General features: G+C 38.9%; 1 protein-coding gene and 1 pseudogene across 2 annotated transcripts in view; one reads left to right on the plus strand and one right to left on the minus strand.

Annotated features, from left to right (window-relative positions):
- EPB41L5 (erythrocyte membrane protein band 4.1 like 5) overlaps window positions 1–24,896 on the minus strand; it is a 146,318-nt gene that overhangs the window by 84,231 nt on the left and 37,191 nt on the right. Inside the window, exons 4-15 of the mRNA XM_079710313.1 lie at window positions 20,908–20,950; window positions 19,858–19,936; window positions 18,638–18,682; window positions 18,423–18,475; window positions 15,200–15,320; window positions 14,994–15,081; window positions 14,120–14,208; window positions 11,479–11,548; window positions 8,496–8,546; window positions 6,672–6,841; window positions 4,928–5,034; window positions 3,839–3,857 (exon numbers count right to left, since the gene is read on the minus strand). Of these exons, the coding sequence (XP_079566439.1) occupies window positions 3,839–3,857; window positions 4,928–5,034; window positions 6,672–6,841; window positions 8,496–8,546; window positions 11,479–11,548; window positions 14,120–14,208; window positions 14,994–15,081; window positions 15,200–15,320; window positions 18,423–18,475; window positions 18,638–18,682; window positions 19,858–19,936; window positions 20,908–20,950 (935 nt within the window). The remainder of the gene's footprint in view (window positions 1–3,838; window positions 3,858–4,927; window positions 5,035–6,671; window positions 6,842–8,495; window positions 8,547–11,478; window positions 11,549–14,119; window positions 14,209–14,993; window positions 15,082–15,199; window positions 15,321–18,422; window positions 18,476–18,637; window positions 18,683–19,857; window positions 19,937–20,907; window positions 20,951–24,896) is intronic.
- On the plus strand, window positions 16,443–17,146 carry LOC307056954 (large ribosomal subunit protein uL16-like; annotated as a pseudogene). The gene has a single exon. The product of its transcript is annotated as a large ribosomal subunit protein uL16-like (transcript).

Here is a 24,896-nt window from a genome sequence, read left to right on the forward strand (position 1 = left end):
AGCACAGTACAAAGTCAAGAAGCTTTTTAGGTCAAATAGTTGTGCTTTTTCTAACAGTACCATTTGCCATGGTTCACTGGAGCAGAACTGTTCCTGTGAACAGAACTCTGAGGGCAGGCATGGAAGGGCATTCCTGCCAGTGCAAGCTCAGGTTCCCTCAAGCGATGCTAGGAGTGGGGCTCAGTAACCTTCAGGAGAGTGGGTCAACCTCTGAATCTCATTCCTAAAAATTATTCTAACTAAAAAATAATAAACTATCATTGCTTAAATACTCCATTTTTGCTGTGTTTTCCAGAGCCAAAAGCATCACTCAAGAAGACACAATAAAATTTACTTATTAAAGTTAAATTCATCTCAATTCTAGGAGATTATATAGTCAGTCATACTCACTCTTTGGTCAGAAATGTGTATTTCAAAAAATTTTAAAGGAGGACAAACTTTTGCAAATAAAAGCCTTAATTCTTCAACTACGTATCATTGCTTGAATGCTTTGTTCGCATTTCTGCTATAACTTCATCAAGGAATCTGCTTCACCTTAAGCTCTAATATTCTGTCCCAGGCTCCTTTTCAGGAAAACAAGACATGATTCATTAAACAAACAAATAAAATACTTTAAAATATACAGAACCCCTCTAACATTTCTCCACCATTCTTCTTAAAAGCACAGTTTAAAAGAAAAATTATAGTGTATAGCCCAGAAAAGGCAGAAAATTTTGTTTTATACCTAATTAAAAATTCATGGAACTTCCCCGGTGACACAGAAGTTAAGAATCCGCCTGCCAATGCAGGGGACGTGGGTTCGAGCCCTGGTCCAGGAAGATCCCACATGCCGCGGTGCAAAGAAGCCCGTGCGCCACAACTACTGAAGCCTGCATTCTAGAGCCCGCGAGCCATGACTACTGAGCCAGCGCGTCACAACTGCTGAAGCCCCTGCACCTAGAGCCCATGCTCCACAACAAGAGAAGCCACCGCAGTGAGAAGCCCGTGCACCGCAACGAACAGTAGCCCCAACTCGCCGCAACTAGAGAAAGCCCACGCGCAGCAACGAAAACCCAATGCAGCCGAAAATAAATAAATAAATAAATTTAAAAATAAATTTAAAAATAAAATAAAAAATAAAAATTCACGATGGACAGAATCCCTCACACTTCCTCTCTCCTCTACCCACTTATTTATTTTTAACAGCTTCCTGACCGCTAAAGGGACTTCAGGGGAATCCTTACTCAAAAAGCAGAGTGCTTTTGTGATTAAGTCACTAATCACAGCCTGGTTTTAATGGCTCTCTAAGTGGAAAAAACCCAAAACTGAATAAGACATCTTCAGCTGAGGCTGACCCTACTCAGTACCCAAAACAAACAACTTCTCCTTTTGAAGAAGCTCTAGTTATACTGACACATCTCCATACAGGAATGTAGACACTGTTTTAACAAAAACTGGATTTGTGAGTATGTCCTGAATCTCACAGTTTACCAGGTATTCCAGGAGGCTTTGGTACAACAGTGGTTGAGAAGCATTACGTGAAACTCCACACTGTAATATACTCTATTTTTTTTTTTTGTTGTTGCTGTACGCAGGCCTCTCACTGTTGTGGCCTCTCCCGTTGTGGAGCACAGGCTCTGGACACGCAGGCCCAGCGGCCATGGCTCACAGGCCCAGCCACTCCGCAGCACGTGGGATCCTCCCGGACAGGGGCACGAACCCGTGTCCCCTGCATCGGCAGGCAGACTATCAAGCACTGCGCCACCAGGGAAGCCCTAATATACACTATTAATACTGATTCATCAGAAGGAGGACTTGGACAACAGTGACTGGAGGACAACAGCAGACCCTATCCCCAGCAAAACAAACATGTAGCTGCTGAAAATTATTCTTTAAAAAAATCATTAAAAGGCGTACATCAAGTGGAGAAACATTTATTTAAGAAAATCTAGTAACTTTTTTTTTATCTGATCTAAAAAAACAAAACAAAAAAGTTACTAGAGAAAGAGAGGAACATTTTTTTGTGATAAAATAAAACAATTATAAACAATACATGCACCTAACAAAAAGCCCCAAATACATGAAGCACAAAGAATTGAAGGGATGGGCCTCCCTGGTGGCGCAGTGGTTGAGAGTCCGCCTGCTGATGCAGGGGATACGGGTTCGTGCCCCAGTCCGGGAGGATCCCATATGCCGCGGAGCGGCTGGGCCCGTGAGCCATGGCCGCTGAGCCTGCGCATCCGGAGCCTGTGCTCTGCAACGGGAGAGGCCACAACAGTGAGAGGCCCGCGTACCGAAAAAAAAAAAAAAAAAAAAAAGAATTGAAGGGAGAAACAGACAACCAAACAACAATAATTGGAGACTTCAACAGTCCACACTAAATAATGGAGAGAACTAAGCCAAGACCAGTGATGAAACAGAAGTGAACAACACTAAAAACCAAGCAGACCTAACAGACATCCATAGGACATGACACTCAAAGCAGAACAGACATTCTTCTCAATTGCATATGGAACATTTTCCAAGATGAACTACATGCTGGGACATAAAAGAGGCCTCAGTAACTGTAAAGGGATCAAAGTCATGTGAAGCACATTCTCTAACCACAATGGAATAAAATTACAAAAAAAAAGGGGGGGGGAGGGGAAAATTTAAGCTACAAGCGTCGAAATTAAGCAACACACTCCCAAGTGGCCAACGGGTCACAGAAGAAATCACAAGAGAAATTAGAAAATAACTTTGGATGAATAAAAATGAAAATACAATATACCAAAACTTATGAAATATGATTAAAGCGGTGCTCGGAGAGAAAATAATAGCTATAAATATATAGCAAGCAGAAGGAGTGAAATAATATACCAGAGAGAAAATTAATAAAATAGAAAATAGAGGAACAGATAAAATTGATGAAACCAAAAGCTGGTTCTTTGAAAAGGCCAACAAAACTGAAAAACCTTTACCTAGACTGACCAAGTGAAAAAGAAACTCAAATTACTAAAATCAGAAATGAATGAGGGGACATCACCACAAAGCTTATAGAAATAAGGAGGAAAAGAGAATAAATGAACAACTGTATGCCACAAATTCGATAACTTAGATAAAATGGACAAACTCTGGAAAGACACAAACTCCCAAACTGACTCAAGATAGAAAATGAAATATGAATAGATCTACAACAAGACACTGAACTGGAAATTTTAGAACTTGACACAAATGAAGTCCAGGCAAGATGGCTTTAATGGTGAATTCTACCACATATTTAAAGAACTCTTTACAAAACCTTCCCCCAAAATAGAAACATTTCCCAACTCATTCTGTGAAGCCAGAATTACCCTGATACCAAAACCAGATGAAGACAGTACAAGAAAACTATAGACCAGTGTCTTTGATGAATACAGACACACCAATCCACAACAAACCTAGTGAACCAAATCCAGCAACATGTAATATAAAGAAAGACTGTACAGCATGACCAAGTGGGATTTCTCCCAGGAATAAAATGAACTGCTTGTATACAAATCAACCTTTGTTCTCTGAGCTTCCTGTGTGCAAGGGCCACAGTTTATTCATCTTTATATCCTCAGTCACAGGCCAATAACAAACGTACAATATGTCATTCTCATTACGAATAGCACAGCCACCCAAGCCCACTCTTTTTCTTTAAGCTGCTTTATTTTTCTTTCTGTCCGTTTTACCCAGCATTATGATGTGTTTATCTGCCCCCTGCTAGATCCACTGTGCTCAGGGGCAAGTGAACACTGTGACAGACCTTCAATAGACATTGGTTCAATTAATGATGCAACTACAGAAACGCTAAAACATTCGGTTATCAATTCCTAAGTTGCAAGACATTACCCACCTGAGTTCTTCAGGTTTTCCTGTACTTGCCAACAGAAAAAAACAGAAAACATCCCATTAGATTCCTCCAACATGGTAAACTGCTTTACTATTCACAAAAGTAAATCTTGACTCATTGCTTTTTAAGCTGTTTCCCAACTACAGATTTAAAAATCTTCACTTCACAAAAGTGTTCTATGGCTCACGCCATTCAAGTGAATAATGACAATGATCTCTAATTTTTAAGTAAGGCAACAAAATGAGCATACATTTAAAAAAAAAAGGACCACCTGCAAGCCTTTAGAGTGAGCTGACAGTGAAAAATCATCAGTGGAGTCTAGGAGGTAACTAAGGGTTTTAAACAAATTGAAATGGTTTCATTTATAGCTACATATTATTTAATTTATAGATACATCAAAAATTATAGCTATAAATCAGTTTTTTTGAAAACTGATACTGCCAACATCAGGTCACGGCAGTTGTTTTTGGATAACTGGTGATGACTCTGACATTGGACATACTTAAAATTCAATCTGTATTTTAATACAAACTCAGATTTGAAACCAAACACAAGTTTCAGCTTACTGGTCAAAGTAAACCATTCTTTGTATTACATAATTAAAGTAACAAACAGCAAGTAACATTTATGAATTTGGAAATGTCTATGTACACTGATGATTAATATAAAAACTGTACTTAACAGAACCTTTAATATTATTATAATACATACAAAATTAAAAATTTATTCATCATATACCAATGTTTTAAAAAATATCTGTGGGGATTTAACAGATGATTATGAATGAGATCTGGAAGTCAAAAAGGGAGGGAAAATGTTGCTCTAGAGAAGAACTAAAACAGTAAGAACAAAAACTGAACACAAACTCAGCGCAGTGTCAGAACTGGGATTAGCATGAAGCAACAGTATAGGCAGTTTTTCCCCGTGTTTTCTTAAAAACTGATTATGCTAGAACCAAATTCAGTAAAGAAGAGTACTTTAGTTGTCTGGAATAGACTAAGAGGACCGAGGCAGCCTCCTCTCCAGCCAACAATACCAGCAGAGGATGCACTGTCAGGAAGAATAGTCCTTTGAAACAGGGCTGCACTTCACCTTGCACTTGCAGAGCTCGTCGAGAATACCGTTTGCTGGGCCTCCTTTCAAAGGATGTTGATCTTCTTGCTTTATTGGTTTTTGTGGTCTGATACTCAGTTTTCCCACTAAAATAAATGAGGCATATTAACAGGAATAAGAGAATCTGAGGCCTACAGTAGTCAGACACACAAAAATGAGAGAGAGTCTACACTGAGGTTCTCCTCAAGAGAACCACCCTGAACTTCATTCCTGAATGACCTACGAAAAAGTGTTGACTTCTCTCTTTACCACACCATTCTTTCACTCTTTAGGCTTGTGTGAAAGATGCAACACAAATTATATTGTTTTTTCTTAATCATGCACATCACCTAAGAACATAATAAATGAGTCTGAAATATCTGTCCTTTTATGGAACTTCTCTTTCCCATCCATACTCCTCAATGCAAGATGTACAATTAACTCAAGATTTTCAGTTACTTTTTCTAACTGTGATATACTTTTCAGATCACTTTTCCAGAAATATTAAAACTATTGTCCCACTCACCTTCATTTCCATTTAAATTCTGCTAAGAAAACGCCTCCCCACTTTTAACATAAGTAGAATAGAAGCTCTCTTGCATGAGCACCCCCAACAGTGAACATGCCACACTACTGATATCACCCATTCCTTCTTTCAATTACACTGACGGATTCTCGTGACATGCCGAAAACTCACCATCAATAAGCTACTCTGAGGTAAACCAAAACTTTTCTAACTTATGACCAACAAACAAGGAGTCTGTAAGAACAACGGAACGCCAGGTTTATAAGGACCAGAAATGTCATCCAGATTAATTTCTCAGTAGTGCACAATACCCTTTTTCTACATGGTATCCAGCTGTTGGATGGAGACTCCTTAAAACTCTTGTTATGTGGATTTAAACTGGGGATTAATACATAAAGCAAATATCAATGTCCATCAACAGGTGAATGGATAAATAAGATGTGGTGTATATATATATATATATACATATATATACACACACACACACACATACACACACACACACACACACACACAATGGAATATTACTCAGCCATAAAAAAGAATGAAATAATGCCATTTGCAGCAACATGATGGACCTGGTGGGTATTATGTAAGTGAAGTAAGTCAGACAGAGAATGACAAGTACTGTATGATATCACTTATATGTGGAATCTAAACAATAAAATAAACTAGTGAATATAACAAGAAAGAAACAGAGTCACACATACAGAAAACAAGATAGTGGTTACTAGTGGGGAGGGCACAATGCGGTACAGGATTAAGAGGTACAAACTATTATGTATAAAATAAGTAAGCTTAACCAACACTTTATATAACTATAAATGGAATATAACATTCAAAAATTATAAATCACTATGCTATACACCTAAAACTTACATAATATTGTAAATCAGCTACACCTCAATAAAAAATAACTTTTTTAACTGGAAAAATTGTTAATTACTCCTTAAAAAAAAAGAAAAAAGGAAGAAACAAAACCATCAGGAGGGATATGAAATCCATTACACCGTTACAATATTCTCCTGTTTATTCGGGAAATTACAAGCAATAACAACATGTACCACTTTTTCTTGCATTATGGCCAATGGAAAACACTGGCAAACCACTTCACCTCTCTGTGCCCTAGTTTCCACATCTGTAAAATGAGAAGTTGGGCTAAATTTTCTGGCCTCTATGAAATAATAAAAGATAGAGCAAGCAGCTATAAACATTCACCTGTATCTAAACCGCGATCCTAATCGAATAAATCCTGATCGGTGAGAACTCTTCTGGACAGGGCATCGGAGGCGGAAGAAGGCGTGATGCTCCACAGCACATTTCCATAAATGTTTGCACGCTTTGGGATGATCCAGTCTGAAGACAAACGTATGCTCCTGCTCTTTGCCCTGAAAAAGAAACGCATGTTAACAGAGGTAATTATTAGCTCAAATGGTCCTGTCCCCTCGTGTTCAGCTATGAATACAACCACAGCTAGAGCAAGAATCAAATAATAAAGCATCTAGTTTGCTCCCTGAGACTCTGACACTCTTTAGAGCTACTACATAAAACGGCAGAGTTAAAATCAAGCTGTCCATTTTCTCAGCCAATATAAAATTATTCCTATTTTCTCTCTACTTACATGATCACATTTCTCAAAGAGACATAAAATGAGCCTTTATCTGCTATACTTCAGGATAAATGTATAATATAATTTAAAGGTTCATATAAGATCTGGCAACATACGTAACAGCCTTAAAAATGGCCACATTCTTTATTATAGTAACCATACTCGCAGGAATCTAACTACACTAGTTAACATTCATAGACACTCTTCTAAGAATTTCACATGAATTGCTTCAATGAGTAGATACTATCACTATCTCCATTTCACAGGTAAGAAAACTGAGGCTCAAGAAATTAAGCCCAATGTCCAAAGCTACTAAGAGAGGAAACCAGAATTTGAACCTAACCATTCAGGGTCCAGAGCCTACCTTCGTAACCACTAAGCTATCCTGTATCTCTAGGGGAAAAGACCTTCTCAACACCAAAATTTACACCCAAAGATTTTCTTCACAGTCTCATTTATAATAGTAAAAACTGGCACAAAACCCTAAATGTCCAAAACATGAGAAGTGTAATAAAGTAAACAATGATATTATTTACAAACTATAGAGAGATAAATGAATAAAAGATGAATGAACCAATGCACTATTGTTTATTCATACTGCAGAATACTATATATAGGTTAAAGTGAATGAACTAGGTCTACCTGTTTAGGCAAAATAAGCAAGCTGCAAAAAAAACCCCACCCTAATATATATGTATATTATATATAATACATACGTAGATTTATAAAACATTCTACCACGTTTCATGATGTGGTTATATTTACAAAAGGTTAGAAAATATGAGAATGATACCCTGCGAGAATGAGGAAGAAAGAGACAAGCTGTGGCTCAGACTTTAGCTGTATCGAATAGAACTTCTTGAATGAGACAAACAGCACACGACCCAACAGAAAAATCAACAACAGGCTTAAACACGCACTTCATAAGAAAGACTATCCGAACATCCAATAAATATATAAACAACTGTTAAACTGAAGCAGTCATCAGAGGAATGCAAACTAAAACCACAAGATGATTCTACTACCAGAATGGGTAAAATGAGAAAGTGAACTCCAAACACAAGGCAAAGAAGAATAAACGAACTCTCAGACACTCCGGGTGGGAGTGCAGCCGAGTGTGTAGACAGGCTGGCAAACAGTGTGGCGGCCTCCACAAAAGCCAAAGACACGCACATGCCAGGGCTCAGGGCAGCACTCTTCTTACTAGCCAAAAATTAACGGCAACTCAAATGTCCATCAACAGCAGGATGGATAATACTAGTGTATTCACAAAACTGAATACTATATAATAGCAGGAATGCGCCAACTATAACCACCCGTGCAGCAGGGCTGAAAGCTCACAACTACAGCCCTGAAATACAGAAGCAAGACACAAAGAGAACAGTCAGCCAGGTTTCATTTACATAAAGTCCAAAATATAAGCAAAAACTAATCTCTGGTCTTAAAGTCAGGTCAGGAGAGCGGTTACCCTTGGGAAACTGTACCTGGTGGGGAGCACAAGAGAAATTTAATTCTGCTGGAATTTGTTTCCTCATCCTGGTGCTGGTCATACAAGTATACATAAGAATTCAACACAAGCTGTACATTTATTTTTACACTTATCTGAATGAATGTTATACTTCAATGAAGTTTACCAACAAAAACTACACACAGAAAAAAAACATGAGAAAATAGATAACCTCAAAACAGGGAAAAGCTTTCTATGACACAAAACCCAGAAGCCATGAAAGATTAATAAATTCACCTATTTAAAATTTCTTCAAGTGCATGACAAAACCCACAATAAGCACTGTTGAAAGAAAAACAACTATTAGATAAAATATTTATAATGTCTGTGACAAAGGGCAAGACCTGTAAGAAAAAAGCCAATGACCCAAAAGAAAAATGGGCAAAGGAATAGACAGTTTAGAAAAAAGGAATTCAAGTAACTCAAATGTATGAAAAGATGTTCAATATCACTCATAATAATAGAAATAAAATGTAAACCTACAATGAAATTCCATTTTTTACCTTTCAGATACAAATGTGATTAATTCCTTCTCAGGAAGTAGGCCTGTACACTAAAAACTATGCAAGCTGGTAGGACCTCTCTATATTCAGGACAAATGCACATAACCGTTCAACCCCACAAATCCCCTTCTAGGAAATTATCCTACAGATATTTGCCAGTGTACAAATTAACTATATATAGTGAATAAAAGAGTGAATGTCAATTAATTGAGAACTGATTAAATAAATTAGAGTACACCATACACTAGAATACTATGCATTTTAGTTTGCTTTTATAAGAATGAAGAACAACTTTAGGTACTGACGTAGAAAACATTCCAAGTTAGAACGTAAAGTTTAAAAAGGATAAGTAGAGAACCCTGTATATAAGTATGGCAACCTCTGCATAAAAAAGAAGTGAGGGGGACTTCCCTGGTGATGCAGTGGTTAAGAATCCACCTGCCAATGCAGGGGACATGGGTTTGAGCCCTGGTCTGGGAAGATCCCACATGCTGTGGAGCAACTAAGCCCGTGTGCCACAACTACTGAGCCTGCGTGCCTGGAGCCTGTGCTCTGCAACAAGAGAAGCCACCGCAATGAGAAGCACGTGTACCGCAATGAAGAGTAGCCCCTGCTCGCCGCAACTAGAGAAAGCCCGCGCATAGCAACAAAGACCAAATGCAGCCAAAGATAAATAAATTAATTTAAAAAAAAAAGAATTGATATACACATTTGCTTATATGTATCTTCAAAAAGATATCCAAGAAGCTAATACTATATTAGACCAAATCTAAAATGCTATCAATTGTGAGATGCACAATTATTTTATGACCCAGTAAGAACAGGTATCACCCATTAAATTATGACCATATTTTCTTATCACACAGAACTGTATTTTATTCTTCTTGAACGATTCCTTTAGATTTAGATACAAATATCATTTAATCGCATCTGTGCTTACATAAAAAGGAAAATATTTGTAAAACAGATTGTTTTTAGATGTGAAATCTGCCTCTTCTGAATCATTTTCAACTCATTTGTTGATAACATAATGATCATCTGTGCCATCAAGAGATTTCTTTTTAAAACGCTCTCTTATTGTCTCTGATTTTCTTCCAAGCTGTGTGATAGGGCAGTCCTTTGCGTGCATCTCAGTAATGGAAGTTAAAACTTTCAAAAAACTTGTAACTGTTTCATCTAATTTTCAGGATCCTCTTTTTTTAGGTTCTGCTAAGTAGCACTACTCACACTTCACTGTGCAAACAAATCTTTTTAACATTTCCCCTATTTCCTTTTATTTGTATCCATCTATACGTATATTTCAAATTTATTACTTTTTAAAAATTTACTCACAATTCTGTGGGTTTTGGAAATGCAGAGGATCATGCAACCACCACCAAAATCCGGACACAGAACAGTCCTCTCACCACCACCCCCAAACCCCCTGTGCTGCTCCTTTGTAGTGAAGCATCCTCACACCCCCAGTCTCAAAGGATCAGTGAGCTGTTCTCTATTCCTATAGGTTTGCCTTTCCTAGAACATCATATACATGGAATCATACAGTCATAATCTCGAGTCAGGCTTCTTTTTTTATATAAATTTATTTATTTCATTTACTTATTTTTGGCTGCACTGGGTCTTCGTCGCTGCGTGTGGACTTTCTCTAGTTGCAGCGAGTGGGGGCTACTCTTCCTTGTGGTGCACGGGCTCCTCATTGCAGTGGCTTCTCTTATTGCGGAGCACGGGCTCTAGGCTCACGGGCTTCAGTAGTTGTGGCACACAGGCTCAGTAGTTGTGGCTCGCAGGCTCTAGAGCGCAGGCTCAGTAGTTGTGGCACATGGGCTTAGGTGCTCCGCGGCATGGGGGGTCTTCCCGGACCAGTGTCCCCTGCATTGGCAGGTGGATTCTGAACCACTGTGCCACCAGGGAAGCCCCGGCGGGATGACTCTTAACCACCGGGTCACGAGGGAAGTCCTGAGTCGGGCTTCTTACACTTAGCATAATTCATCTGAGATGCATTCGTATTGTTATGAGTTTATCAATTAGGAACTAGATTTAACTGAAAAAAAGATAATCCTTAGTACAGAAGGCTTTATTAAAGAATATTATTAGGTAGATCTTTTTGATTAATCTTTTTGATCAGGGACTAAAGGAATAAAGCCATTTAAATATAAATTTTTATATATTTGAGATATATTGTCAACAAAGGAACAAGAGAAGTCTTTTATTTAATCTCTAATCTTAAAGACAGAAAACTACAGTTTTAGGATGGTATGACATAAAGCAGGAAATTACTTACTTAAGTTATTGATTACACTAAGTTTCTGTTCTATGGCTCTATAAAGCAAGATGTGTTCCCCCTTTTAGAGCTTTAAGTTACCACATAACACAGTCACTGTTAAATATATAATACAATAGAATTCCTACCTGATGATCATCTTCTACAACCACCAAGGTTAGTTTATTCTTCTTAAAATCCAATCTGGTTATCTTGGGCCTATAACAATATGAGAGTAACAGCCGGATTTCAATAAACGTTCTCTGAATTCAAAAAATTTGTTGTTACTTCAAGCATATTAATCATCTAACTTCTGAATTGAAAGCTGGATAAGAGGGTAAATATAACCTGCACTGCCCAGCAAAAAAGTCTCCAATCTAAAAAATAGTTAAGGTAACAGAAAAAAAATTTTCAAAAGCAATACTTTTGGCAAAATTTCTGCTGCACACATGTAAGACATTAAAAATGTTAAGGAAAAAAGAAAATGAAGATATATCTATATATTATATATATCATAGGCCCCTAACTACGGTGGAAGAGATTCTCCAAGCCTAATGTCACAGTAGCAGCACAGGAACTAGAAACAGGAAAAAAAAAAAGCTTTTCAAAAGGCATAAAAAAAAAATTACTGATCTTCAACTGTATTTTCTATAGCAATTTTGATTAAAGACATCTTTAATTTAAGAAATAAAAAAATTTTAAACCTCACTCTATGGCCCACTTTCCAACTCCATCTCCCACCTGTACAAAAATCCTAAGCAACCTACCAAGCTTATCTCTGTACTTCTATGAACTGTGAATGTGAACACAATATGACTCTCACTCTAATTTTTAAATATAACTTATCTAAAATAGAATTGTAAAACAGAACTTGTTTACAAGAGCTGTACTAAAACATAAGTAAATAAAGAAGTATAATAGGAGGGGAGAATCTAGCATTTAAGTGTAACAAATACTTACACAGTGCCTAGTAAGTGTCGGGTACTCTACTAAGTGTTTTACATGTATTAATTCAATTGATTCTTATGAGGTAGTACAAACAATGCTTTCCTTATCTCTCTACCTGGAGCGCTCTCTGGCCATGAAGGATGCTCCACCTGCCCAGTGGGCAAGCTGGAAGGCTCAGAGAGTTCACACTTAAGGACTAGAGAAATACATAACACAGCTTTCTCACCCAAGGGACAAGTATAAAGGTGTTACACTCGAGTGTCCCAGGGAATCTCTAGGAGGTACAAAAAAAAAAAAGAAATACTATCTTCACCTTTTTGAGGGAAAATAATTTTCACCCTAAAATTCCATTCTCAGTCCAGTTATCAAGAAAGCATAAGAGAAGAATAAACCATTTTAAGGCATCAAAGGATTCAAATAATTTACCTCGTACACCCTTTTCTTAGGCATTACTTGAGGATCTACCAGAAAAACAGAAGGAAAGACAAGAAAATATGGAAGACGGCACAGATTCATAACTGAGAAAATGGGAAAACAAAGTCCCAAGATAAAACCTGGAGAGCAGCCTGAAGAGTCAACAGTTCCAACTGGAAAAGAGTCAGCTCAGGCAACCCCCGGAGGATTTGAAGAAACTCAAGAAGACAAAAGGAGGTCATTTAAAGAGAAGTGTGGGGTGCATGAGAGCCAAGAGCTCCAGGGAAACAAAGGAAATGTAATCCCAGTTGTGAGTTCAAGGATTTCAGGGCTGATGAAGAAAAAGACAGGAGCAGGAGACAGCAGCACTGAACAGCGGGCTCTGCTGAGGGTCCCTTCATGGCCGCAGACCTTCCAGAGGAAGCGGCCCAGGGCTCCCACCTGGGAGGGGAGGAGGGTAAGGGAACTCCCAGGAGGGAGGAGGATCAGAGAGGCAGGGGAATTCCACGTCTAGGGGTTGGCATTCAGCGGCAGGGGGACAGGTCTCTGAGCCACAGAGCTCCGAAGAGCAGGAGAGGTTTGGGGTCTCTTACAGCTACAGGATTTGCTTATCCACGGCTAGCAGATGTGAAGTGCAGTTTGTAGTGAGATATGCAAAACCAGGCATGCTCTGAATGGCTAAAACTACACTTGTTGGGCTGTATTTAAAGCAACTGAATGTGTAAGAATTTGAGTTTGGCACTGGCGTGCTCTGAAGAAGTAAACAACTGACATCCAAGGGCCAACTTCAGCCCATGTATATAACCCAGGGAGGGCACTACTTAGCTCCACACCGGTTCTGACAAACACATAATAATATAAACACTATTTCCTGATTTTCAGCTTTTACAAACAACCAGACAAAACCTGCAGAACTTAATTATCGTTATGAAATCCAAGTAATATCTACCCTTGATGTAAAAGTAACATGAAACACAAGTTAGAAGTATGGACGACAGAAGCTGGGACCCGGGAAGAGCAGCCCAGCTCCAAAGGAGGGTAAAAGTATGACTATCTCTGTCACACAAAAGGGGCGGGTGGGGAGTAAAAGACCGTGAAACAAAGCACTCAAAGCAGCAACATAACTGCGGGACGGAGGGAGTGGCCATGTGAACACTTAATACACAGAACTAGATGCTATTTATGTTAAGGCATGTATTTTGACATACCTTGAAACTAATGGAAAATGCAACTAGAAGCCGTTTAAAAACTGCCTCGGGGGAGAAGACTAAAGACGAACCGGAGGATGACAGGAGAGAGCTGCAGTTCACTTCCAAGCTTGCCAGGACTAGTTCCCAATTCTGCTTTCTGTACTAACTTCATATAAGTGTTTCTATTCATTAAAAAAATAAAACAACAATAATTATCTTTGACATTAACTCTGCTTACCAAAAAAATAAGCCAATTTTGGTCTCTCCTTCAAAAACAAGGACTCCTGTTGGGGTCAGTCCCAAACTGTAGTCATTCCCATCTCTGGCCTAATTTGGGGAGAGCAACATGTGTTAGCTTTATCTGAATAAAACAGGTTTCACATTTTCACACAACTGTTTAATTTTCTTTTCATATTAATTACATACAGACTAATATTAATATGAAAGGTGTTTTCAACAATTAAAGCACCCAAAATCACATTCTCAGGAAACTTCATGCATATTAATAGACACTATAGTTTTAAGGTATGTCTTCATTGGAAATACGTAGTGATAACTGCCACGACAAAGAAAGCTTTCCAGAGTCTTCCCAAATTCTAGTCACTATTTAAATCACAGATTTTGAAAAAGACTGCCTTTCTGGGAAAATTTAGCTTCTTAAACTAAAAATAACAAATCACTGCATAAGCTGGACTAGACTACAGCTTATCAAAGTCCTCTCAAGCTACAAATTTTTAACTTTACTTCCTAAATTATTTTCATTTTTACAGAGCCTACTCAGCTTACATGATAAAAGGATGATATGAATCTGAAGTGAAAGAATAAAAAGTGGGTTAAAAACTTAAAAAAAAAAAAAAAACCCAATAGCAACAGCTTAAAACCACAGACGTACCTTTTTGGAGATTTTGGCCGTTTCTCCTCTCTCTTACAAGGAGTTTCTGTGTGAGACTCCCATCATTCAGTATTTACCCCCAATCTTCATAACCACTCATCCAGAGCACCCGGTGTTAGCCCCTGCAAACTCCACACCCCCCTCACACTGAAAGAGTCCATAATCACCTTGAGTCTTGAAGGAATAACGCTTTTAAAAAGTATCACCACACAGTGCTTACCTTGACCACGTGCATATCGACCCCATACATTTCTAGCCACTTGGCTTTATTCAGATAATTGGTTTCAGCTTGTGCTGGTGTCTGACCTCTGAAATTCAAAAAACAAAAAATTTTAAGATGATTACGAATATACAATGAATTCTATACCAAGCAGAGAAACAGAAGAAAACAAACACGAAATCGCTGCTGCGGTGACGTGACAGTACCTGCATTCCTTCCATTTCTCAAAAACAGCCAGCTCCATCTCTTCCGTCTGAACGGGCACAAACCTGAACTCAGTCACAAGTTCAGGACTGTGCTCGGCAAGGTCACAGTCACCAAGTTCAGCTACAAACGTAAGTTTCACAGTTATGTTTTGTTAATAAGTTTACTTCCTGCCGAATCCTTCTTCAAGACCCATTTTATTAATAAAAACTGCTAAGAAGATTAGATTCTTTCTTAAACTACAAGGCATTCATAACACCCAGGCCATTCCCCAAAATAAATCTAGCTTTGACTTAAGACTTACCTGTCTGTACGCACAAATCAAGCATTTGTGGTTGGTAGTGTATTTTCAATTAAATGTCTTTCTCTTAATTTATTCATGTTATAATGCTTAGCTTTTGAAAACCTCTTTTAGACTTCCATAGAGAAATACCTTTTGATCGTATATTGAATAAACAAAAATATTTATTAGCAATCCTTAAAAAATAATTAGCTGGCATCTGTTAAGAAGCTAATATGCACAGAACATGACATCAAATATCACTGTAAGAAATAATCACTGTCCTTCCTGGAATTTTAAATTATTAATCCCAAAGAAATAACAAAAAGAAGTTACTAAAAAATATTTTGTGAAGGCAGTAGGAAAAGAACTGGACAATGAACAGACATTTATGCACCCTCTGTGGTTATCTCTGAACTGGGTTTGGGGAAGGAGGGGAAACAATGATTCTAATATTCTATTCTTTAGAAATATTTCCTTTAAAAAATATTTTACTCTAATTAAAATATTTCCATTTTGATAGAAAATTTGGCTGTGGAAAGAAAAAGTACATGAGAACTACGTTGATCATAAAAATGGGAATAACCTGTTGCTTACTGAGCATCTAATTTACACACTAGACATGTTACAGATGTACTATCATTTAACTTCACAACAACCTTGGAAAATATTCTCACTCCTACTTCACTGCTGAAGAAAATGCTCTTCTGTCTGGATCACAAGTTCTTTAAGAAGCCCCAAACCAAATCTGCTACATCATGTTGTTCAGGATATATACTAAAATGGTAAAGAAAAAATGAATTTGAGAGTGTGAGAAAAGTGATAAAGATTATTCTGATAAAACAGAAAATCATAAATGAGAAGCAAGGAGCTCATTTTATGAAGATGGGAGTAACACTTCAGCTGAATTACTCTTAAGGACCTTAATAATTAGTAGGACTTGGTAAACTATTAGACACGGGACAATGAGATGCATAAGACATAGCCTGAAGTTTGGAGGAATCACAAAAATAACGGTGCCACACCCACTCTGTGGCCACATGGTGTCAGATGAGGATGAGCAGCTGTGCTCCGAAGCCCTGGAGGCTGCCCGTGTTTGTGCCAACGAGGACAAGGTGAAAAGCCGGGGCAAAGATGCTGTTCACATTCGAGCACAGCCCCACCCTTCCCACGTCATCCGCACCAAGATGCTGTCTTGTGCTGGAGCTGATGGGCTCCAGACAGGTATGCAAGGGGCCTCTGGAAAGCCCAGGGCACAGTGGCCAGGGTCCACACTGGCCAAGTCACAATGTCATCCGCACCAAGCTGCAGAACAAGAAGCATGTGATCGAGGCCCTCTGCAGGGCCAAGTTCAAGTTCCCTGGCCGCCATAAGATCCTTATCTCCAAGAAGTGGGGACTGACGAAGTTTAACACGATGAATTTGAAAGCACGGTGGCAGAGACGCAGCTCACGCCGGATGGCTGTGGGGTCAAGTACACCCCTAACCGTGGCCCCTGGACACGCAGCGGGCCCTGCACTCGCGACAGCCTTGGCGCCATCCCTCCTTACCTGTGCCCACCAATACATCCTACCTTCCTGTCAAACAAAAAAAGGTGCCATGGATGCAAGAGAAAAGTAGGAAAGATTTTATTCAGGGAAAAAATATGATAGGTAGGGTTAAGAGATAGTGTTACACAGCCACATGCATGAATCAGACAATGAGTATCTAGTGAGCATTACTTTGAATGAGTGTTTGTTAAATAGACAAAAATGTATAAAAATCATATTTTCAAGAAGTGTATGCTTTGGCAGTCACGAAACTTACGAGACACAGAATATAAGAAGCAGTAAGTGGTGGAACACAGATGCTGAAAATGACAGCTTTTCTGTAGATCTGAGAGTTTCAGAATTAACAACCTCACACAGCAATTAATAAAAACATAAAAAATGTGCTTTCAAGAAAAGATGCATGCAATTATACAGCGTGATCATTACAGTGCTAGAGGCACAGCACTTCCAAACTGGTATCTATTTGACTTTCTAGCAGATGAGAAAACGAGTTTTAGTTTGCAGACAGACTACAATTTACACTAGCGGCAAATTTTTGAAGTACAGAAATTTCCTTCAGTCACCAATCCCTCTATCGACAGAAAAATATGCTTTCTAAAATAGGAGAAGCACAAAATAGGCAAAACAATAGGTTTACCATAAAACATGAAAATTTAGTCTCATTATTATCCACACAATGGAAAATAAATACTGCTGATCTTAGAGAGATTGGGGATAATATGGAATCCCCCCAAAAAGCATAAAGTTGTTAATGTCTTAATAATCATTAAATATTGCTTTTATTCTAGTATATACGGATACTCCAGTCAGAATATTTCTTTCCATTTTGTGAACAAGGACTGAAGATTATTATTTTCCCAAAACATCAATTTTTCAGACAAACAAGTATTTGATCAGTGTAACAAGGTACAAAAAGGGTAAGTTTTTCATTAATCTCACTGACTGGAAAAACGCTTTTTAAAAAATTCTTAAAATAACCATCAGGAACTTTTAAATACATGCTAAGTATTTCTTTCATGGATTTATTTTTAAGGGTAAGACTAAAGAAAGCAAACCAGGTGGTACAGCAACAATTTGCTCATATATCCCTGCATTCTTTTTGAAGGAAAAAAATTAGCTGAGGATCCAGCTAAAACAGATATTGAATTATCAAGTAGACTGCAATTTCTGTTTGAAAATACTATTAGATGGGGAGGGAGCAAGTAAAGACAAAGGGAAGAAAAAGCAGGCAATATTCTAAAAGGAGGGAAAGGCAGAGCTGAGTCCTGATACACGTTTACACAAACCGTGGTTGTTCTTTTCTCACACATCACTTTGAATCTTTTGAAATTCCTCAAATGCACACAAACAAGAACTATGCTTCACTCTTAACAGCCAACATAAAAAACTGCTTACCCTGCAAGTTATAAGCTGCCAACTGAACCGCTGTATCAAAAGGACACTCCAATCTGAGAGCAGAACACAAATGTGTTAAACACGCCAACGTCACGACCTTTGTTTCACGATACATGGAAATAAGGCACACTGTGACCATTTCTTTTTCCTAATTAACCAAGAACTTATTTTTCAACTACTCAAGAAAATGTGGTTTACCTTAAACTGATACTCACTTTCCACTGAGAATATCCTGTTTTAATTGAAGAACAAATAAGTACCTAAGAAAAATAAAAGGCACAAATTTAACTAAACAGATCAATCTACCATGAAAAATAATCCTGCCCTTCTAATCTGAGAAGAAGCATTCTTAATTACAAAACTTTACCCACAATAAAGTCTGTAAAGGAAAAAAGAATATGAAACAAGGGGCACTCAGTGTCCGGAGGATGGGCCAAAGTACAGGGCAGCCCCTCAAAGGAAAAGGTTTAGCAAATTACTGGGAATGAGCTCTGTGTTCCGCTTCACCTTCACTGTGACGACACAGCCACCTCATACGTAAAACGATACGGCAATGTACGCATGCGTAACAGCTCTAATCTTATCCACTAGCAGAGTGTTCACGAGGAACACCTTCTAAAGGGACTCAGCAATTCAATTTTTTACTTAATAAAAATAGTATGTGTGCATGAGTCATAGATATGCAATACAGAGTCCATGAATAAATACTGAGGCAAGACAAAATAAAAATAAATGTCTGTAGCTTACTTAAAGTTACTGAAAACTATTCAAGCAAAATCAGGATTCAACATTTTTCATTAATCAATGGCATTTCAATAAAGAAAGTCAGGAGCCAACTTGAAACAACTCTCAGTGGCCGAAAATAGATCATTTTGAACATGAATTCGACACAATATGATAATGCATTGAAGCACATCAGTCCTATTTAAAATTCATGAGTTGATAACGATACTTAAAAACAGAACTCACTGGTTACCTTTGCATGATGCTAGAGGAACCAACTGTTTGTTTTGAAAACTAGTAAATAAAGGAAAACATTCTACACTTAAAAAAACACTGCCCCCAGGGGATTCCCTGGTGGCGCAGTGGTTGAGAGTCCGCCTGCCGATGCAGGGGACGCGGGTTCGTGCCCCAGTCCGGGAGGATCCCACATGCCGCGGAGCAGCTGGGCCCGTGAGCCATGGCCGCTGAGCCTGCGCGTCCAGAGCCTGTGCTCCGCAACGGGAGAGGCCGCAACAGTGAGAGGCCCACGTACCGCAAAAAAAAAAAAAAAAATACTGCCCCCAAATGAAATGATCTTGTCTGGTATCTTGTTAGCAGGGGCAAAGTATCCATTTCACTAGCTGTCTGTACGCTGGAAGGAACTGTACAGGCAACCTCCCGACATCTTTGGCCAGCCTGACCAAAACTTTACGCTTGCACACATTGGGCTTACCGGGTTCGTTCTTCACGAAGATTATTTGGTTCTGAGGAATAAAACTTAACTCGAAGATGCAGACAATAGGGTGAACCAACTGCCATTAAAAGAAAAAAAAGGGAGGGTAACTTTTTCAATATAGCTATTTAAATAAGTAAGAGTTTTCAGTCAGTAAATCTGTCAAAAATCTACTGAAGTGGACAGAAGGTAACAGATTATTGTGGCAATAATTCAGGTTCCACTGTGGGCTCAATGAAGCCTAACACAATCAACAGACGTCGTAAATGTACCAACCATCATGTAGCAGTGTCACATCATATCTGTCCTCCCAGGAACAGGCAGCTCCAGATTAAGTCTAATAGTTCAGGGCCAAATACACTGAATGAAAAGTCCTGACTATGCACTCTGACAGCCCTAAAAACCTGCCGAGCTCTGTTTCTCGAGAGCAGGGAGGGACGCCTGTTACTAACTGCACGTGGCAAACCAGCCCACATCCTTTCCAATCCACTTCACCTACCTCTACGTTCTCAGAAGTCCCATTACTTTGTAAAAAGAGTTGAGGTGCCCTAAAAATCTCTGTTACTACAGAAAACACGATGGATTATGGACTGGACACTGGAATTTTCCCCTGACTATCGCTAGGAACAATACTGACATTTTATGTGAACGACTTCTTTTCATTATTCTTAATTAAAAAAAAAAAAGTTACAGCCTTAAATTCTCAAAATATTTTCTAGAGCAGGGCAGATACCAAAAAGAAAAATTCCAATATAAGTAATTACTAAAGAAAAGTTAAGCATCTCATGGGAACTCACATCTCATTTCCAAACTGCAAGCCTTTCTCCTGGAAACAAACTGTAAGACACTTGAATCTAGATTACCAACAACCCTATATAATTTACGGGGTGGGTCAGTATATCGCACTGAAATTATTTTTAGAAAGTGGAGATGCTAAGAAACTCATCGGAAACATGATTTCTTATGTCCCTACTAAGAGAAATCAGTTTCTAATATACAATTATATATAATTTGATTTCCAATTTTTTTCACAATTTTTTCAACACTTACTTTTTACTTGCTTTTTGATGCTTTTTGTACCATCCAACCAATGCTGAAAACAAAAACAAAAAGTTAGCTCTTAAGCAGATGAGAGAACTTAACATTTTAATTACGAAAAGTTAATTTTCATAATGCTTTTGCTGATAACGATACGGAAATATTTCACAAGAGAAAAACAAATGTGAGACTGAAAACTGGAGAGCAGGGGAGTGTTAATCTGGCCAGAATCCACAGCAAGCTTATGACACACACGAACAACAACAAAACCCCCTAAAACCAGATATATGACTTCTTAAGCCATTTCCTCTGCTCTCTCAGTAACAAGGATGATATTCTAAATTTTGCCCTCAGTTTTTCTCACTGTTCCCCAAAAGATGACTCTTTCAAAACTGATAAAATTAGAAGAAAAGTATCCTCATATTCTAGTACTTGGTTCATTCTTGTAATAAAAATGTGAGATTTATTAACAGATCATAACCACAAATTAGGTGAAATAACAATGTCAGTTAGGTTTCACAAAATAGGTACTACTCAGAGTAGTAGTCTCTGAAAGAGCTTACACAATAAAATTAGATCTTTCTCATAACTAAGGCCCTATCTATTAAATAAGCAGTCTTTGCTCCTTTGCTTTACAAATAAAAAAAGGTAACGTTGTGATTAGCAGACTTCTGGTTTCAACAGTAACAGTCTTTTCTGACTTCTGTAACCTCTTCACTCTGAAATGCCCAAAACACAAACAGACCTAAGAACCGATTCCAGAGACTTGCACTGATAAACCACTCCCAGCTCACTTCTCACTATTAATCCCTTTACACCAAGTCCTAACAGGGACAGGACGCACTCATCGCACTAAGATACACATGACTGTTCTCGTCAGCATGCTTACAATTCCAAGCACCCTAAACCAAAGGAGTGCTCCTGTGCTACAGCTCAGGAGCTAAGGAATCCAGTCTCAGAAACCCAGACAGGCAAAGTGTGGGTAAACAAGGCTGCATTGTTAACAGACTTGTAACCATTTGCTTTCCTTGCCAATTATTTGCCTAGCCTCTTCTCTTCATTCTCTGCCAAGATCCAAAAGTGAAATTTATAGAACTACCAGTGTGCCAGCAAAGTACCTCTGCGTGTGGACACAAGATGGTCAGTAAACATTTCCAAAGACAATTAAATACAGTGCAGTATCTCCTCTGGATTCCAAGTGTGCAGGCTACTTAGTCAGCCATCTCTCATCTTTCAATAAATGCAGTCGGACATCCACTTTTAAGCATATTTTAATCTGGCAACTGTTCAGTTTTACACATCTGTCCATTAATACAATGCTTGGCCAGCCACTAGGCAGAACATAATTCAATCTATCAGCTGAAAAGAGTTCAACTAGGACAGTGAAAAGTTCACCCATCATGGCCAAGCCCAGGAATCTACTATACAAAACCCCCAGACTTAGTTGTGCAAAATACCTACTACAGCCTAATGCCAATCACACACTGGGTATGAGATAAATTTTGCTTATATGCCCTAGATTGTTTTCTCCCCACAACCATGGATCTGGGAGTTGCCCTATCTTCAGGCTTCACCTATTATACTGCAGTGAATTCAGAAGTGAATGCTGGTCACCCAGGCATCTCATGCAGCCACAGTTAGGGAGCCTCTCATTCACCATAATGAACACAAATGAGCACACACCTTCCGAGAGGCAATCTGACTATGCCTTCAAAATAACTATGTGCCTTTGACTCAGCAGTTCTGCATCTAGAAACCATTATGGATGATTTAACCCACAAGGAATTATATCTGAGAAAAGAAAGAAATCTGTATATCCAGCAATAGTGAACTGGTTAAATAAAGTATTTCAACATTATAGAACTGTGCAACAATGATAAATAAGGAAAGTAAAAGTAGTTAAGAATCTGGAAAATTATTTATAGTATATTGTTAAAATTGTTTTTTTGTTTCTTGGGGGTTTTCTTTCTTATTTTTAAAATTTTTTGGCTGCATTGGGTCTTTGTTGCTGCACACAGGCTTTCTCTAGTTGTGGCGAGCGGGGGCTACTCTTCTTTTTTTTTTTTCCGGTACGCGGGCCTCTCACTGTTGTGGCCCCTCCCGTTGCGGAGCGCAGGCTCAGCGGCCATGGCTCACGGGCCCAGCCGCTCCGCGGCATGTGGGATCTTCCCGGACCGGGGCACGAAGCCGTGTCCCCTGCATCGGCAGGCAGACTCTCAACCACTGCGCCACCAGGGAAGCCCGGGGGTTACTCTTCATTGCGGTGCGAGGGCTCCTCACTGCAGTGGCTTCTCTTGTTGTGGAGCATGGGCTCTAGGTGCACGGGCTTTAGTAGTTGTGGCGCGTGTGCTCAGTAGTTGTGGCTCGTCAGCTTAGTTGCTCCGTGGCATGTGGGATCTTCCCGGACCAGGGCTCGAAATTGTGTCCCCTTCACTGGCAGGTGGATTCTTAACCACTGCGCCACCAGGGAAGTACCATTAAAATTGTTAAAGGCAAATTACGACATATTATAAATTGTTTTTTCAAAATGTACAAATTTGTACATTTTGATCCTTGAACAAGGGGCTGAACTTTGCAGGTCCACTGATACGTGTTTTTTTTTCACTAAAACATGCACTACAGCATCACACAATCCTCGGTTGGTTGAATTCACAGATGCAGAACCTCGGATATAGAAAGCCAACTACAGAAGTTATATGCTGATTTTCAACTGCACCCCTAACCCCACACTGGTCATGGGTCCACTGTATATATAAACATGCCTTTTGGGCTTCCCTGGTGGCGCACTGGTTAAGAATCTACCTGCTAATGCAGGGGACACGGGTTCAAGCCCTGGCCCGGGAAGATCCCACATGCCATGGAGCAACTAAGCCCGTGCATCACAACTACTGAGCCCGCGTGCTACAACTACTGAGCCCAGGCGCCTAGAGCCCGTGCTCCACAAGAAGAAGCCATCACAATGAGAAGTCCGCGCACCGCACCAAAGAGTAGCCCCCGCTCGCTGCAACTAGAGAAAGCCCGCGCACAGCAATGAAGACCCAACACAGCCAAAAATTAATTAATTAATTAATTAATTTTTTTAAATGCCTTTTCTTTCGGACTGAGGCAATCTATAACAAAGCAGTAAGAGATGGTACAGCTAGGTGGCTGAGACTGCTGATGATCATTTTTCTTTGTGTTTTTCTATATTTTCAACTTAGTCTACAATAAGCACACTCTTACTTAAAACAATAATCATGGACCCCCTTATTTTAATATTTCATATGAGTAATATATTCATGTGGCTTAATTTTTTGGTAATATTAAAAGGTATATGGTCAACAGTCCCTCCAACCCCTGCAATACCAACTTCTATCATCATATGCACCACTCCCCACCCACCAAGATATTTACTGGTTTCTGATTCCTTCCAGAGTTTCCTCGAACAAAGAAAAAAAAATTGTGTGTGTGTTGGTAAAGAGTAAAGAAATTAACAATGGGCTGAAAATCAACAGGCTAAATATAAATTTTGACAGAATAAATTTAAGGGATATTGAGAAGGAAACATTAATATAAGATAGACCAATAATATTTCAAGAACAACTTAGTCTTTCTTAGACAGTTGTAACAAATTTCTTCCAGTTTAAGAACATTTAGGGCCAGTCTCATAAATGGACCTTTAATCTCTAATTTGTGCCCTAATATTCTAAGAAGCACATTAAACATACAATCATCCTGGTGAGACAAAGGATCAGAGTTTTCTTCCAAGCAGACATTTTAGTCTCTTTTCTACCTGCATGTAATAGCTTCTACACTCTGCACTCCCTTAAGACAACCCAAAACTCGGATAAAGCATCAAGCACATTTTAAAGTAAAATTTAGGAGCTGGGGGAATTCCTGGTGACGTTCTGGGAAAGGTCTGAGTTCATGTTTGCATATCCTCTAGTCTGTTTTCTTTCATCTCCTCCACATTCCAAGCCCAGGGACTGGAAAATTCAGAGCTCAGCGACAGGCACTGATAG

Source organism: Hyperoodon ampullatus, assembly GCF_949752795.1.
Source record: "Hyperoodon ampullatus genome assembly, chromosome: 8".
In the NCBI taxonomy this organism is placed as follows: domain Eukaryota; kingdom Metazoa; phylum Chordata; class Mammalia; order Artiodactyla; family Ziphiidae; genus Hyperoodon; species Hyperoodon ampullatus.